The sequence below is a fragment of the Wyeomyia smithii genome, chromosome 2 (assembly GCF_029784165.1).
Source record: "Wyeomyia smithii strain HCP4-BCI-WySm-NY-G18 chromosome 2, ASM2978416v1, whole genome shotgun sequence".
Taxonomy (NCBI): Eukaryota; Metazoa; Arthropoda; class Insecta; order Diptera; family Culicidae; genus Wyeomyia; species Wyeomyia smithii.
This window is the reverse complement of record NC_073695.1, coordinates 76,726,818-76,740,396: the sequence shown is the minus strand read 5'-3', so window position 1 is coordinate 76,740,396 and position 13,579 is coordinate 76,726,818. Positions and strand designations below refer to the sequence as shown.

At 40.9% G+C, this 13,579-nt stretch overlaps 2 protein-coding genes across 4 annotated transcripts; one reads left to right on the top strand and one right to left on the bottom strand.

The window, feature by feature from the left end:
• The first annotated feature begins 307 nt into the window (after window positions 1–307).
• LOC129725087 (biogenesis of lysosome-related organelles complex 1 subunit 6) lies at window positions 308–2,257 on the top strand. 2 transcript variants are annotated; one of them, XM_055680505.1, is made up of 5 exons: window positions 308–941; window positions 1,020–1,142; window positions 1,198–1,282; window positions 1,341–1,427; window positions 1,509–2,257. In XM_055680505.1, exons 1-5 carry the CDS (start codon window positions 928–930, stop codon window positions 1,626–1,628), a joined length of 429 nt encoding a protein of 142 aa, XP_055536480.1. In that variant the 5' UTR covers window positions 308–927; the 3' UTR covers window positions 1,629–2,257. The 2 variants fall into 2 exon arrangements, with proteins under 2 accessions (XP_055536480.1, XP_055536481.1); XM_055680506.1 differs by having other exon boundaries at window positions 689–941; window positions 1,023–1,142.
• Window positions 2,192–13,157, bottom strand: LOC129725085 (major facilitator superfamily domain-containing protein 6). Of its 2 annotated transcripts, none has more exons than XM_055680503.1 (7): window positions 12,725–13,152; window positions 5,395–5,570; window positions 4,528–5,322; window positions 4,297–4,466; window positions 3,937–4,240; window positions 3,700–3,877; window positions 2,192–2,400 (listed from the first exon to the last, which is right to left on the bottom strand). In XM_055680503.1, exons 1-7 carry the CDS (start codon window positions 12,789–12,791, stop codon window positions 2,318–2,320), a joined length of 1,773 nt encoding a protein of 590 aa, XP_055536478.1. In that variant the 5' UTR covers window positions 12,792–13,152; the 3' UTR covers window positions 2,192–2,317. The 2 variants fall into 2 exon arrangements, with proteins under 2 accessions (XP_055536478.1, XP_055536477.1); XM_055680502.1 differs by lacking the exon at window positions 2,192–2,400 and having other exon boundaries at window positions 3,242–3,877; window positions 12,725–12,856; window positions 13,027–13,157.
• Between the last annotated feature and the right edge of the window lie 422 nt (window positions 13,158–13,579).

The following is a 13,579-nucleotide window of genomic DNA, read 5'->3' as shown; positions in this document are numbered from 1 at the left end:
CTTCGACCAAAATTCTATCTGTCAAAAAGTGCCAAATATTTGACGCTTGGTCAAAGAGTGTCAAATAGACTTGTGCGATACTTATACTGACAGTGGCAGCTTTTCAGTGGTTCCAGCTCGTATCAACTAGCTAGCATCTCCATCCGATTTGCTTTGCTTTATCCAGGGGGAATTTACCGCTGTCAAATTTCATATATGTGTGCGTTATCGCAGATCAACTCTGGTCCATGAAGTTTGTTGGTCCATGACGTTTGATAAATTACCAATGTGACGATAAAACATCACCAATTTTCGTTAAAAACTTGTTGCTGTTCCAAAATTTCACTACGGAACGCATTATTAATAGAAGTTTTCCGCGATTTCTCGAGTTTTGTTTAAAGAGAACGTTCCATTTTACTTCGATCAAAACGACAAAAAACAAAACATGCAGACGCCTTGTTGCCAAATGTGTTGGTCACGGTTCCACGATATTTGACAGATAGATTCCCCCTGGCTTTATCGCAGCCAACCTCGCAGCGGTTCTACGATGTGTGGGCTCCACTGACGCTGACAGACAGCATAACATAGCGTATCAAAAGTGGCGGTGATCTCGTGTACACATTGAGATGTTAGCCCTTGTAACATGTCAGCTAGCTGGTCCGTATGCATAAACGAATATCGATACAAATATCGCGGTTTTCAGTATCGATACGGTCGAGTATCGGACGCTTGTGTATCGATCCAAAAAATCGAAATATCGTCTCAAAAGTATCGATATTTCCGATACCGATACAATATCGCCCATTGCTAGCTAGTTCATTACGTTCATTAGGACGGCCTGGTACATACGTAAACAACGCAAACTTTATTTGTAAAAAATCTTAAAAAAAGGCTCACATTCTACTCTGTTTTATGCAGTAAACGTTCTTAGCAAACCATATAAGCGAAATGTCACAAGACATGTGAGTAATTCATAAATTATTCCCTATAATTTGAAATTATATTTGCTGCTTTTCGATTTATGTCTTTTGTCAACAAAGCAGCGATTTTGAGGGGGAGGACACTAGTGCTTACAGTGATACCGTCAAAGCTCTTTCTTCCGGACTGCTGCAAATCTATGAACCCACACTGAACGAAGTGAAGGCTGATTTGTCGGAACTACTGTAAGAAATTGCTCTTTTATGTGCCAAACAATTCCGTAATTTATTTTACTTTCAGAAATAAACAGGAAGAGGTGCAAAAAGCGCTGGAAAAAGAAAAACAGGTTTATTCTACCCAAGATGTGCAGCAAATCAACGAAATGGTTTTATGACCAGTACTTGTCAGAAGGAAGGTTAGTCACGGTATTGTTCTATTTGTAGGTCATCAAAATAAAATACTACAGGGAGAAGGCAATTCGAATCAAAACTCAGATGCACCAGGTTCATCAACGGACGAAAAGTTTACGAGTAAGTTGCTTATGTTTATGAATATACAGTACTTTGTATAGTATTGGGCTTCCAAATAACCTCATCTTATTCTGTTTGAAGGGTAAGGCCTTGGACATGCAAGAACTAAAAGTCAACCAGTGTGCATCTAAACTGCAGCAGCTGCACTATGAGGAGTCTCTGGTCGCAAACAACAAACGAACTCCGAACAAAAAGTCGTAGTGCTAGAGAAATAGTTTCTTTAGCTCTGATTTAATTTATTCCAAACTTGTTATGGCTAGCAGAGCCAACCTTGAAACGACTTCGGTATAATCTCAACGTATGCTCGTATCAAATGACTGAATTTCATGATTATTCTTGGAAGGCCGGAATTTAGCCAAATTTGAATGATGATGGACAGAAAGGAACAATTCCTTTAGCATTTGGTCGAAGACTATTCGGGATTTGGCCGTTAGTAGAGAACCATTAACACGGATTGGAAAATCCCTAAAAAAATTCTCAAATACTATAATTTAATTGGTTGTCGAGTCTCTAAGTTGAATCGTTCAACAATTATAAATGCATTTTAGTTTATTTTTATTATTAGAATTTTACACAATCTGATAAAATATAAATAATCTGATCATATCACAAAACATTATCAAACAGAGATCATCTCTATTAAGGAATTTATATAGCTCACTCGGATAAAATGGAATTGTGGAATTGGAAGATTTTTTCCCTCGGTATTTTTTTTAAATAGTCATTATCGATTTACATACTATGCAAAATAAAAAACTCATCTATTTTATTGTATTGAATAATTTAGTTTTCTATTTAATGCTAATAAATTTTAGAATTATACAACAAAATATTACAAATATTCTCCTCATCGAGAAATCAAAGACGCTGTCATATGATGAATGCCTCGTTTACTGTCCTCTTCGTACTATCGGTTGATGGTCGTCCATTTGATTTAGTGCATCTTCGGGTGATGTATATCCGGTGATGGGTCCTGAAAATTTGATTTCGTTAGAATTTCGGTGTTTATTTTCAAACGATGAAGGTGAAAGCCGTGCAAAATATAAACAAAAATATATTGCTTCTCTTGGTACGCAAACTTGTAAACTATCGCTATCGTTGGTCTACATTAAATCATACCGAGCACACATGCAATCGATTTCTACGACAACGAATCAAAATGGTTTGCTTACATGATTTATACCGATTGTACTTTGTCAACACTCAGCTGTCGACCTTAGAGCGCATACTGCAGTTCACTTTGGTCACACATTGCAGTTAATGAAACATCTCCGTAGCGCTAATCAAAGATTTTGAACTGTGCTATGGGGATTTACTGGTTTTGATTGAGTAATAAAAGATACCGTATCTTAGATGATAACACCTACGAGTCGCCATTCACGTTCAGTTGCATTGGGTAATCTGATAGAAAAGCAGCGCATTTGACGATTCTTACATATTTTAGCACATTGAGGAAACAATGTCATACTGTATTTTACAATGTCGCACAACATTGTAGGGATATTAGGATTTTTTTATAAAAATCTATATCTACTTTTTATCTATATTCGTCCTGATCAATTCAGTAAGGTTAATTTAGGTGGAGATAAAAATATCTAACTGCTTCATACAAAATTAGCACTGAATTTTCACTCGGTTTCAAAAACTGAAGCAACACTCGTATTTTTAAAACAAATGGGGGGCTTGATTCAAACGTTTGTTTTAGTATACAGCATGTAACTTGAAATTCTCTTTAAGACAAATGCAATAATAAAGGTATTTTTACGTCCAAGCGTGTTGACGATACAAAAAATAATCTGCAGAAAACAGGAAAATTTAAAATGTAAAGCTGCGGTAATATTTATTTTCATGCATTCTGGAGGTTCATCGGTGGAGCGCTTACAATAACATAGTTAAACGATTATTCCTAATAGTAAAATATTTTAATTAAAAACTTTTTTTGTCATATCTCAACTAACGAGTATAACTGATAACTAGTACGATTGAAATTATTATTGTACTGAAACATTTTTCGTCAGACTAACATTTTGAAATTCGTTATTTCCCTCAATACTCGTAGGTTCTAACATATCTCGCTCTAAACCCTCCTGTTTTTGTTCATACACTTTCTTAGCTACCTCATCTTCTAACTCTTCCTGCACGGTTGAATCGGATAGAACTGAACCGGTTTTACCGAAAGATCTATTTTCGGCAGTAACGTTATTACCATCACCCGTGTCCGTTTGGTGGTTTGATATTCGATCGTTAGGGACATTTTTGCCGCCTTGCTTACCCCTTCTTCCAAAACGATCCATCGTAAATTGGATGACTACGTGTACTACGAATAGAACCAGTGCGGTTGCGCCAAACAACCGGAAGGTTCTACTTCCTCCAATTTTTTCGAACAAGTTCCCGGCTAACAAACTGCCTAACGAAACACCCACACCTTCGAAAACGGCTCCAACGAGTCCCTGTAAATAAAGATTAAACCAATATAGTGTGTTTGGTATACATGCGGTAATGTACAAACCTGCATAGTAGCTTCCGTTCCAGGTGGCGCTACAATACTGGCATAGGACGCCATCGTGGCGTAGAATAGTCCAAAGGTAATGCCATTCATGAACTCGATTGGAATGACCCACCAGGGGTTCACTAGCAACGAATACAAAAGAAAGCGTACACCGAAACCTAGCAACACAAGACTCATAGCGTGTACGTGTCCAATTTTCCTCAGTATCCACCCAGACAGGAAGAAGAAGGGAAGCTCTCCCCCAAAGCATTGGATCGACATAACGATCCCTTCGAGCGTTTTGATCCAAGCCGTATGATCGCATCTGCAAAAGTAGTTCGTGTTAACAAACACAGTACTATTTGCTCACGTTTCACTCACCCTTGCTGCAAGCTAGCCAAATCCTCAAGGTGCCAGAACAAAAAATTCCATATCATCGCGGTTCCGAAACCTACTAGTATGCACCACAGGAAGAATATCACTACTTTGAATGAGACGAAAATTTTTCCAACATCTGCCAGAATGTTGGTAGACAGTCTTGTTTGAGTATGCTAGAATAAAGTGGTTAATTAGAGTGATTCGTATCTCATCGATCAGTTATACCGGTGTTACCTTAAGTTTAGATGAGACCACAATATCAAAACCGATAATAATAATAGTCATATAGAAAACCACTGTATAGTCCTTGGTAGTTTTTCCGTTCGAGAATTGATCCACCAAAAATCCGGCAAGCAGTGAGAAAATGCCCCACCCCACAGAACCCCATAATCGCTGGTTGCCGTACAGGTGCGGCCGGTCACCTAGTAAATCGAAGCAGATAGCATCGCCGACACTAACAACTACGGCCATACCGGCCCAACTGAGGATTAGAAACAGAAACAGCAGCCAGAATTGATACAAGCCTTTCACTTCACTGTCTGGAATTTTCGATTGCGTAATCGCTTCGTTGATTTCTGTGTTGTCACACTTTACTTGACAATTGGTTCTAAAATCCGTGGTGTTAGCGGGACAATAAAGAGGAACGCGATCCCCATCCATTTCACCTTCTTTCAGTATAAAGAATAAGCAGTCATCCAACAAATTGATATGATTCATCGGTGTCAAACCGGTCAGTCTTAGCACTCTGTTTGAGGGTATATTGGTTGCGTCGCAATATTTTTTCACCTGCCAGTACTTGCAAACCGTGTCCCACATCCACGGTTCCGTCTGACATTCCATTTGGCAGTGCAGTGTGGCATTACTATTCTGATCCTCGACAATCCGATCGGTGAGACATTTGTCCAAGTAGCTGCCGCTTGGGGGACAGTATCGTAAATTCGAGGTTTCGTGGCAGTGAAATGAAACGGTTGATTCCTGGGGAATTGCCGGGATGAACATGATAAGGAAAAACGGAACTGCTGATAAGATCTGTGAAAATCAAATTATTTTAATGCATTTAATTTTTTTAGTGTTATGTTTATTTTTTTTTGAGAGATCTACCTGGAAAATCAAAAACAGCAACTTCTGACGCTGAAGACGATCTGCGATAACGCCAAAAAGAGGCTTGACCAGCATGCCCACTATCGGTAACACAGTGTAAATGGTTCCCACTATAACGGTCGAGAATCCGAGTTGCCTTACTAGGGTTGGCATGAAGGGAACCACCGGTGCAGTTCCTGCAAATTGAGAAAGAAAAATTATAAATAGCAGCTGTAAACGAATTTTTCAATGTTTCGGATTTGTCTTTTTGTGTGATTTTGCAATTTTCGTTTGCCATGAACTAACTAGTCCCCTAATTTTCGAAAACTGGTTTGACAATTTCGCTAAATTTGATGTTGGTCAGTGATATTTACTATAGTAAAAGCACAGACAAACAGACGTGCCTCTTCGAAGAAAAATCTTGAAAAATCTTCGTCCTTATTCGAAACGTTACACTCATGCGCCACTATGTGAGCTTATTGCCTACTAAATTATTTTCGTAAAACCATTTTTGTCTTTGTTAATGGGTGTGCGCGCTTGCTTAAATCAACAACAGCGGCATCACTGACGGTTTTTGCCTTTGATAATGAATGTGCACGCTTGCTTATAGCGACACTAGCGGCATTATTGCCCACTAAGCAAAATTTTAAAATTATTTTTATGGTCGATGAAATCGTCATCGTCATATTTTGAGTGACGAACAAGCAGTGGAGCCACCAACACAGGAGGAGGTAAAAAAGGCGATTAGTGAGCTGAATAACGGCAAGGCTGCTGGGAAGGACGGTATCCCGGCCGGACTTCTAAAAGCGGGAAGCGAGCGGCTGTACTATGCGATCCACCAGATTATACTAAGGATCTGGGCCGATGAACAAATGCCGAACGACTGGTTGGAAGGCCTTATGTGCCCTATCTATAAGAAAGGCCATCGATTAGATTGTGGCAACTATCGAGGCACAACGTTGCTCAACTCCGCATATAAAGTGCTCTCCCGTATCCTGTTCTTCAGATTGAGACCGTTAACGGAATCCTTTGTTGGCGAATACCAGGCTGGTTTTCGGCAGGGGCGTTCCACGACGGATCAAATTTTCACCCTGCGACAGATCCTCGATAAGTTCCGGAAGTACAACTTACCGACTCACCATCTGTTTGTGGACTTCAGGGCGGCATACGACTCAGTGCAAGAGACGAGCTGTGGCAGATCATGCTGGAACATGGTTTCCCTACGAAACTAATTAAGCTGAGTCGTATGACACTGGAGGGATCAAAATCGTACGTGCGGATAGCTGGCGAGACATCAGCCGCGTTCGTAACGTTGGATGGACTGAAGCAGGGGGATGCGCTTTCCAACTTACTGTTTAACATCGCTCTTAAGGGTGCAGTACGAAGAGCAAATGTGGAAAGAAACGGTACGATCATCACGAAATCCAACATACCTCTTGGCTTTGCGGACGACATCGATATCATCGGTATCAACCGTAAGGCCGTGGAGGAGGCCTTTGTGCCTTTTAATAGAGAAGCAGCGAGATTGGGACTTCTCATTAACTCTGCCAAAACGAAGTACATGGTAGCTGGCAGAGAGCGTGGGAGTCCCCGTGGTGTTGGTGCCGAGGTGGAGATAGATGGGGAACGATTTGAAGTGGTTGACGAATTCGTTTATCTTGGTACGCTTGTGACATGTGACAACTATATGAGCCGTGAAGTGAAACGAGTTGCAGCTGCGAACAGGGCTTTCTACGGACTGCGTAACCAGCTAAGGTCCCGTAGTTTGCAAACTCGCACAAAACTAGCGCTGTATAGGACGCTGATACTCCCGGTGGCCCTTTACGGACATGAAGCATGGACGCTGAAGGAAGCTGATCGACGAATGCTCGGAGTTTTTGACCGTAAAGTTCTGCGATCGATACTTGGCGGTAAACTAGAAGATGGAGTGTGGCGCAGACGCATGAACCACGAGTTGTACCAGGTATACAAACATGCTGATATAGTGAAGGTAATACAGCGGGGCAGGCTTCAGTGGGCTGGACCTGACGAGAGAGCCGCCCAAAACTTTCTTCAGTAGATTACCAGTAAGAGGCCGTCGACTCCGTGGTAGGCCTCGCACGCGGTGGAAGAAGATGCACGATCTGTCGGTGTACGAGGAGACTGGAGAGCGGCTGCCCAAGACAGAAGAAGCTAGACATCTCTAATTCGTTCGGCCCTAGACCGGTTAACGGTCCGTTATCCAACAAAGTAAAGTAAAGTAAGAAATCGTCATCGAGTGGCACGTCTGGTTGTCTGTGGTAAAAGTATCACCATATTATTTTCAAACACCATATTACACGAGTGTTTTTTGTTATATACATTAAAACTGTTCTCAGCTTCACAAAGAGCAGAACGTACCTAAACTGTGGCAAAACTAGTTCAATTTTCCGTCGGTCTAGTTCCGCCACTGTTGGTGTGCCAATCATCGGCGCCCGGAGAGGCGACTCCACTCAGGACTCTAACTTACGATCCGTTGATTAACGGACCGGCATCAACGGCTTTACTTCCTCATGCGATGGAAGGCGTTAACCCAGAGATTTTTCGCCTCAGAAAATCTCTCGGTGTCGGCTAGGGTCAAATCGAGACCCGCTGGGTTGGTTGTGACTTTGTGAGTGGATCACGCCACCCCACAACCATCGACACCTATGTCGGAGTTGGGATCCGAACCCAAGCGCCGAGCGTGGTTGGCGGAGACGTTACCAACCACGTTAGGCCCCGCCCCTCTTCCATACCGAATACCCCAAAACGCAACGAAAACGACAGTGATGATGGCATCAATGTCACCATAAGACCAGCTCCAGCTTGTGGAAACTGTCGGACAATGAAAGAAGCGAAAGTAGAATTGCATCGTGATGTCTCAAAAAGCCTTTATGCCGTTGCGTCGATTGCGATGAGAGTGATGCGTCTGGCCGGGCTTTCTAGTGAAGAGCCTTGGTTGAAAGTATTATCGACCAATGTCCAGGCGACTCCAAGCACTGCAAAACGATCCAGAAATGGTAAACATGGTAGCAGTCACTGGCGTAGCGTTGTGGGGGCGGCGGGGGCGGTCCGCCCCGGGTGTCACCCTCTAAGGGGTAACAACCATGAGGAAAATTTTCAATAAGGAGGAAATACCTATGTTCCATCCCAGGAGATTGGTCAACAAACGAGTGTACTTTCTCAGCTTTATCACTCCCAACGAATTAGGTATATTACTTCTGACATACGGATCGGTTGGTACGGATTGTCCCCGATCTTAGATTATACTGTATTATATTGCGCTACACAGTAGGCCTGGCCGTTGACAAGAAAAATGTATGGAAATCATTTTTAAATGATGGATATCATTTTCCAGGATCCTTCCAAGCACTGGCTGTGTTAGTGTAGACTAGACTAGACACCCATGAGGAAAATTTTCATACGTGTCTCCTTCAAAATGGTGATATCCGTGAGATTAACTATCAATTGGGTGGAAGTCGTGGTGAAACCCTCGAAAATTATATAAACTTTCTCCAAAGAGTATAATCTCAACCATTTTTTCAAAAATGGTTAGATTTAGTGCTATTGAAAACGAATGTGCTACTCTCACAATTTTTGATAACAAAATGATTTCACTGTAACCTGGTGGGGGTCACACCCAGGGAAAAAGGGGTGACACCCAGGGGGAAAGGGGTGACACCCAATTTCTCCGCCCCGGGTGTCACCCGGTCACGCCCACCCCGCCACTGGTAGCAGTGAAGAGAAGCCCGAAGCGAAGAGAACGAAATCCCTCTATTCGAGGCAACGCGCCTGTTTTTCCCATACTAGTAACCAGGCTGCAACAACTAGAACGAAGGCTGACCAAAGTGGAAACGGTGCTGCAGGAACCAAAGACGACCTACAAGTTCAGCGAACAACTCCCACTCAGATGGTTGCTCAGGGATGTAGCTAGCCTGGATAAAGTTGGGATAATCCTCAAGGGAGTTCCCGGTAACCAAATGACAACGGCAAATCCGGCCGCTGTAACGTTCTCCTCTAAAGGATAGAAGAGCAAAGGCACGAAGTGATAGAACTGAAGTTTGCAAAATGTAGCTACAAGACCCCAATTACATGGTTCTTTACTATAAGGACCGCCTTATGGCTGAAGGTTGGAACTCGGTCACTTGTGCCTTGGGAGAATGCTGAACTGGTTGCCTTGGACGTAAAAGAAATCCGGCGTCCGGAGGTCTTTCATGCATTCTTTCCCCTAAGCGCACACGTCAGCAACTAGGGAATAAGAGGTCTTATAGAAAACCAAAATAATGATTGTACTACAAAAAGTTAGCAAATAATAAACCTCACAAATGTCAACAGAATGGAGACTGCATCAGACGTGTTTTCGGTTGCTTGTGGACTGGTCTTTGACTGCCTATAGCTTCAAAGTTTGTGTTTTGTCAGTGTGTCTTTAAAAGACTACCTGTAAGTTAAATGTGCACGGGAAAAATAAAAACCTTAAGTGTCAACACTAGTGTTGCAAGGGTTGCAAGTCGCCCCGTTTGACGGTACCGTTGGAACATCTACCAAAAAATCCGTCACTTTGTCCAAAAGCGCAGTACTTGCCCACATGATGGTTGATCAAACTGAACAAATACAACAATCATCTGATTCTTTTCTACCAATCTTCAAAAAGCTGGTTGATGAATACCTCAGTGGTTTAGTAAAACGACTTTGGGTCTTGGGGATAGAGATATGTAACGAAATTGTATTATAATAAAAGAGGAATGAAAAACTGAGCACCAGCCTTTTGTTACTAAATCGTAAATTTGTGAACAATTCGATGAAACCATTAGCAAACTTCAAGCAAATAAAAGTCCAACGGCTGCCTGCATTGTGGAACTGGACAAATACATTGCTGATCCGTATTGATTCAGAATTGGAGACTCTCGCTTGATGGAATTAAGGGAAAAACATATAAACCCTAACCTTGACCAGATCATGCTCACCAGGCTTCTGTTCCATATGAGAGGATCTTTTCGAAGACGGGACAACTAATTTGTGAGAGGCAAAGCAGAGAAACTGCTGAGAATGCCGATCATGTTCTGGAATGTGAATTTCTCTTAGATTATCTTCAAAACAATTTTCTTTTTTTTTTTCAATAAATCATACATTTTAAAAGTCATAACAGTTTTTCTTTAGTTTTATACCATATTGACGCAGATCCCTAATAAGCGAGTTATCAAATTCAAAGGCAAAGGTTGTCGCAAATATATTTATTTATCTGTTACAATATTTTCATACCAATTTGCCTATAATCTATATGCAAAAGTATCGAATTTCTCTCATTCCTGATTAGAGCAACATGTGGCAATGATTATGGGAACGAGCGGATAACGGAGTTCGTCGAACGCACGTCACTATTGTTGCTTATCATGTTGTGCATTGCATTGCATTCTGCACTGCACTATCGTTCTGCTCCTGTACGCATCACTGCTTGAAATTGTAGGTTTTATCAGTGTAATATAGGTTAAAACATTACCAGTTTGTATATCATCAGATTATTACTGCAAAGACAACAAAACACGAACAATTATTTTTTCCCTGACTAAAAAAACAAGGACCTATAGAAGATAAGCATCTCCTACTACTCATATTTTTCTCCTAACCGTTCCGAATGAATAGGTTGTCAAAATTTTCGAATAATTCAACGTGTATCTTATCGCGTTTTCCGATTTGTCAGCAAATGGTTACAATCGTAAACCAGTCAGTACGTCTGGAAGACAGATAAGGAGGAAGATTATATTCCAAACTGCCACATTTGCGATAGACAGACTAGCGACAACGACGAGAATGGTGTTAGTTTCAATTTACATCAACTCGTTTTCCTGCTAATATACTTATACATCAGAGAGGTAGACGACGCTGCTGATCTGCTATTTCTCGTTTTATTATGTCACTCGACAATTCGAAGAATTTTTCGACAGTTTGTTTGTATCTTTCTTTAATAATAGGCAGGTTTAAATGCATTTTGAAAATTGTTAATCTCTGAACATTTTTAATACGCTTAGTTTCGCGTGGAGTTTTTGATTCGTTAAAAGACAGACAGGCAGAAAAATTGGATTATTGTTTTTCAAGAAATTTCTACATAAAACTTAAATAATTAAAAATTGTTCAACAAAAATTCTTCATCATTTTTCATCCAACATTCTTTTTGGATTTTTCGAACTAGCGATGGGTGAATGGCTCACGAGCCGGTTCATAAAAAAGAACAACCGAGTTAACGGCTTACGAAAATTACCAAGGTACGGGAGCGGACCAAAACTGATGGTTCATAAACCAAAGTTTACCGGAAAAAACAAGTCAGCTTCGCAAGCAAATCGTTGTGAACTATAAAGCCTGTATTACACCTTTTGACCAATGGTCAAATATTTGACTTATTTTTTGACCAATGGTCAAATATTTGACTTATTTTACATCATGGTTGTTGTTTGCCCCATGTTAAAATTGGAGAGTGACAAACAATTATCTTTGAGCCTTCTGCCTCATAAATAGCGAACTGCTACGGGCATCAAAAAAAAAAATATCTTTGACCAAATTTTTATCTGTCAAAAAGTGACAAATATTTGACGCTTGGTCGAAGAGTGTATTAGAGCCTTAAGCCGTTCATATGAGTCGGTATTAGCAATGGCGAATAAGCAATTCAGAGCCGCTCTTCGAAAAGAACCATTTTGCCCATCTCTACACTGCACGAAATCCACCATGGACAGTTTCTGAAATAGTGAGGATTTGAGGGGAGAAAGGGTAAAACGCTTTAAACTTGTGTTTGTCGTTATGGTAAACTATGCGTTTCCAGTTTTTCATTTTTTTGACGCAGAATTACGTCTTACGGCAACATTCTGGGATAGGGGTGGCAACAAACTCACTAGTTGCCTTTGTTCGAATCAATCTTTTCGTATGAATACAGCTGGAAGCAAAACTAATTCTTTGAATTTGTCCTTGAATTGCACGAAAATGCGATTCCGATTTAGCGCTATATGCTTATCGATGTGAAGCATATGTTTACGCTGTCGCTATTCGCATAACAGTCCTATGTAAAATTTGAGTGTTTGCTATTTTTTGCGATAATGGGTCCATTTTGGCATGCTTTTCAAGAATAACCATTAAAAAAGTAAGGTTTGGTTCCCACAACCTCGATTTTATGGACCCATTTTCGCAAAACAAAAAAAAAAAACAAGTAAACATAGGACTTTAACATAGGACTGTTATGCGAATAGCGGCAGTACGGGTATCCACTGTCTAAAACATAACGCCCGAAAACCTGAACCTGTCTTGTCCGCGAAGATTGTAAAGCGTAATTTCGCAGAACTGTTCGTATAGGGCGAAAACCAAAAATTACCTGCATTGAATAGGAAGTAGTGGGCCTTCATTGGCAGCAGCTTCGAGTTGATCTCCATGTTTCCCATGCTTCTGGTTGTTTACTTTGAATGAAGTATCTTGTTGTTTACTTATCCAAATTTCTCACGATTTGCTGCAAAAATTTGTTGTCATCTTATATTGAACATTTTACTGGGCATTCCAAGATTCCTAAATCAGTCGAGTTGTGCAACTACTGAAACACTTTCTTCAAGCAAACACAACTCTGTTTCATTCGTTCCGTAGTCGTGTTTAGAACCTTGTTGCGGCTAACAATCAGCTTACCATCGTGAATTAAAGTTTGGCAAGCAGTAAACAAATACAGTTTACTGCATAAGAAAACGCATGTACCCGGCTAGTTAGGTTCGCTCGCTAGACCACAATTTTCGAACTTCTCACTTCAGCTACGGTTCGGCAGCTACTGACTATATGTGTATTCATGCGCGTCATATACCGAATCAGCGTTGCCACTTAGTTTTGAATAAAATCTGGCAAAACAAAAATAAAAAGTCTGACAAAAATCTGTCACTCATTTTTGGATAAAATTCCTGGCAGAATTGAAAGTGATGACCTTTTTTTTTGCTCTCGCCGGGTGTAGGTAGGTAAAGGCCAGGCACGGCCCATCTCGCATTGATGACCTTTTTGCGAGCCGACGCGGATGAAATCTGGCAAATATCTGGCTCATTTACAAATATCTGGCATTAATGACCTTTTTGCGAGACGACGCGGATGAAATCTGGCAAATATCTGGCTCATTTACAAATATCTGGCAGATTCTGAGGTTTATCTGTTTGTCTGGCGCGCAAACCGAAATCTGGCAAAATCCAGATTTATCTGG